At 36.4% G+C, this 3,656-nt stretch overlaps 1 protein-coding gene across 1 annotated transcript in view; it reads right to left on the minus strand.

Moving 5' to 3' along the window:
- HINT3 (histidine triad nucleotide binding protein 3) overlaps window positions 1-3,656 on the minus strand; it is a 17,168-nt gene continuing 13,512 nt past the window's right edge. Inside the window, exon 6 of the mRNA XM_010861760.1 lies at window positions 1-2,604. Within this exon, the coding sequence (XP_010860062.1) occupies window positions 2,572-2,604 (33 nt within the window). The 3' untranslated portion in view covers window positions 1-2,571. The remainder of the gene's footprint in view (window positions 2,605-3,656) is intronic.

Genomic DNA, 3,656 nt, shown 5'->3' on the forward strand with positions numbered 1-3,656 from the left:
CACAATATTTTTCCATATTTATTTAGCAGAAATTTAGCTAAGTAAACAATTTGAAACAGTTCATTATTAAGAATTTTAAAATTCTGCAGTTACCAAAAATAGTATCACAACATGCATTAATAACGCTCTTGATACTACTTTAAACATTTTTAAGACAGGTTATGAATTAGCATTTTTACTGAGCTAATGTTATAACTGTAGCAGCTAGCGTTACCAGATATTAATAATTAAATAAATAAACTAATAATTAAACTGTATACTTAAATAAACCTAATAATTAAATTACTGCAAAAGCTGAGTGAATTTCAGTTGTCATAATTCAATTATTAACCTTGAAAGGAGAAGTGCCACTAAAAATTTAAGGCTCCAAGGGTTTTCCAGCAAAGGAAAAAAGCTTACTATGAGAGGGTATAACCCCATACAGATTAAATCAAATGGCTAATCAACATTTTTTGTGAAGCCCATAGGGCATCTGAGAATTCTGAGAATTCCTTAAAAAGCTTACATGTTACTATCATATACTGTCCATTATGTCACCACAAGGTCACAAAGCACGACACGTTGCACATGTTGAAAACTCCTTTCCTGAAGAAGCTGGTCACGGCTGAACTGATTTATAGGAACGTGTGACTGCGAATCTGCGTAGGTGCTCAGCAAGCTACTTAATACAGTAGTGCTGACAAACTCGTAAATATGATTTTGAGAGCCCATAACCCCTCTCTCCGGAGAAGGCAATGGCACCCCACTCCAGTACTCTTGCCTGGAAAATCCCATGGATGGAGGAGCCTGGTAGGCTGCAGTCCATGGGGTCGCTAAGAGTTGGACACGACTGAGCGACTTCACTTTTACTTTTCACGTTCATGCATTGGAGAAGGAAATGAAAACCCACTCCAGTGTTCTTGCCTGGAGAATCCCAGGGACGGGGGAGCCTGGTGGGCTGCCGTCTATGGGGTCACACAGAGTCAGACACGACCGAAGCCACTTAGCAGTAGCAGTAGCAACCCCTCTCTCCACCTCCAGTGAATACAATGGAATCCGGATATTCAATTGTAAAGTAAATAATAATGGAGGCAAAACCCAAGGAAAGTGCACGTTCGTCTCTCGGCCTTAACGTCCACGATCCACCTGCCTAACACTGAGTCATGAGCACTTAGTTCTGCCACCTGTCTCCAGTGTTTCCCTCTCTATAGACACGGCTATGGACACTTTGATACTTAACACACCAACTTGTACTCACTGGTTTTGTCTGATCATTGTATTGGCAATTAAAGGCAGATGGTCCTTTCTCACTTCTATATTTCCTGATCCTGGCAGTGCCTGGTACAACTTAAATGCTCAGCAAATGTTTGTTGAGTGAATAAATGAACTAGACAATATTGACTCTAGAGGTTGTAACTAAACATTGTAATTGTAATAAGTATTTCATTACTTAAAACTATGTTTAATATAATGCCCCCCAAAAAGGAAGAAAAAAAAAACTAGTCTTCTCAGATACGATCAATACTTTAATCCTTATGTTCATTTATATTCATGTGCATGGTACAATTATACACTGGCACAACGTAAGATCAGCTTTCAGTGCTTATTTTTCATTCACATTCGCTACTATTAGTGTAGATTAGCACCAAATTCCTAAACAAATATGTCTCATGAAATGATTTATCAATAATATTAATGTATTATTAAAGTACATTTTCTCATCCACGCCTATCCATCTCTACTTTCAAGTCAGGGCTTGTTCATGATAAAACACAGGTCTAATCACTTTTTAATTCTAATTTTCATTTGGTATAGTAAACAAATTATCAAGCAGCAGCTTCCTCCAGTTTTTAATATATTAATAAAACCACTTCATGTGTCTTCCCCATTTATATTCTTACAGGTAAAATTCCATTACAATGAATTCTCTTGGATAACCAAATTGATTTGTTGTAGCAAATTCACTGTTAGAGAAAAGTTAATTTTATATATATACTATATAGCTTTCAGTATCAATTTATTACAAAGATGCTAGGTTTCAGGAAGTGAAAACCAGCATCTGAAGTCTGAGTAAAAAGTGACACATATACAATTCTTTCCATCAAGATCAGAGATCACTGTGTAGTATGGTACTCTTTATTTTGAAATTTTACGTGTAAAATTACAGAACAATCAATAAGTAATTTCTTTCTCTCCTTCCTATAACAAACGTTCCAACAAAGTACTTTTATACCAGTTTATTCTTCATAAATAAATCACTATTATAACTGACTACTTACAGAGAAATAAAAATATTTTAATTTCTTAGAAAAATACAGAGCCCTTCTTGATTAACAGAATTTGTTTTAATGGGATTTTATCTAGAGTATCTTATACCTTAGACAGGAGCCATTAAAACAAAGTCAATGACAAAGAATTTATATGATTATATCACACATTTCAGGAAACAAACATGAAGAAACAATTTAAGGCTACCCAGTAATAGCTTCTCATAAAACCCAGTGAACCTTACAATTGTAATTAGACTTCAAAGAGATGAAAATATTAGTCTATGTTGAGCCAAGATTAGGAAATCTTCCACTGTTGACATTTTCATGTTCTTAGTTTTTCAATCAAATAATCAGCCTGCAATTAAAAAAATAACATATCTTTATTCTAATTACCATAGCCTATATGAAATAATTTTACTGGCACTCCTATTATAATAAGCCACAACAGAAGAGCTGGATACTACATATTCTTTTCCTAAAAATCTTACGAAAAACTCTCAATTGTTTTTAAACTATACTCATCTCACACGCTAGTAAAGTAATGCTCAAAATTCTCCAAGCCAGGCTTCAGCAATACGTGAACTGTGAACTTCCAGATGTTCAAGCTGGTTTTAGGAAAGGCAGAGGAACCAGAGATCAAATTGCCAACATCCGCTGGATCATGGAAAAAGCAAGAGAGTTCCAGAAAAACATCTATTTCTGCTTTATTGACTATGCCAAAGCCTTTGACTGTGTGGATCACAATAAACTGTGGAAAATTCTGAAAGAGATGGGAATACCAGACCACCTGATCTGCCTCTTGAGAAATTTGTCTGCAGGTCAGGAAGCAACAGTTAGAACTGGACATGGAACAACAGACTGGTTCCAGATAGGAAAAGGAGTACGTCAAGGCTGTATATTGTCACCCTGCTTATTTAACTTCTATGCAGAGTACATCATGAGAAACTCTGGGCTGGAAGAAGCACAAGCTGGAATCAAGACTGCTGGGAGAAATATCAGTAACCTCAGATATGCAGATGACACCACCCTTATGGCAGAAAGTGAAGAGGAACTAAAAAGCCTCTTGATGAAAGTGAAAGAGGAGAGCGAAAAAGTTGGCTTAAAGTTCAACATTCAGAAAACTAAGATCATGGCATCTGGTCCCATCACTTCATGGGAAATAGATGGGGAAACAGTGGAAACAGTGTCAGACTTTATTTTTTGAGGGTCTAAAATCACTACAGATGGTGACTGCAGCCATGAAATTAAAAGATGCTTACTCCTTGGAAGGAAAGTTATGACCAACCTAGACAGCATATTCAAAAGCAGAGACATTACTTTGCCAACAAAGGTCCGTCTAGTCAAGGGTATGGTTTTTCCAGTGGTCATGTATGGATGTGAGAGTTGGACTGTGAAGAAAGCTGAGTG

Source organism: Bison bison, unplaced genomic scaffold (assembly GCF_000754665.1).
Source record: "Bison bison bison isolate TAMUID 2011002044 unplaced genomic scaffold, Bison_UMD1.0 scf7180017864473, whole genome shotgun sequence".
NCBI classification, from domain to species: Eukaryota; Metazoa; Chordata; class Mammalia; order Artiodactyla; family Bovidae; genus Bison; species Bison bison.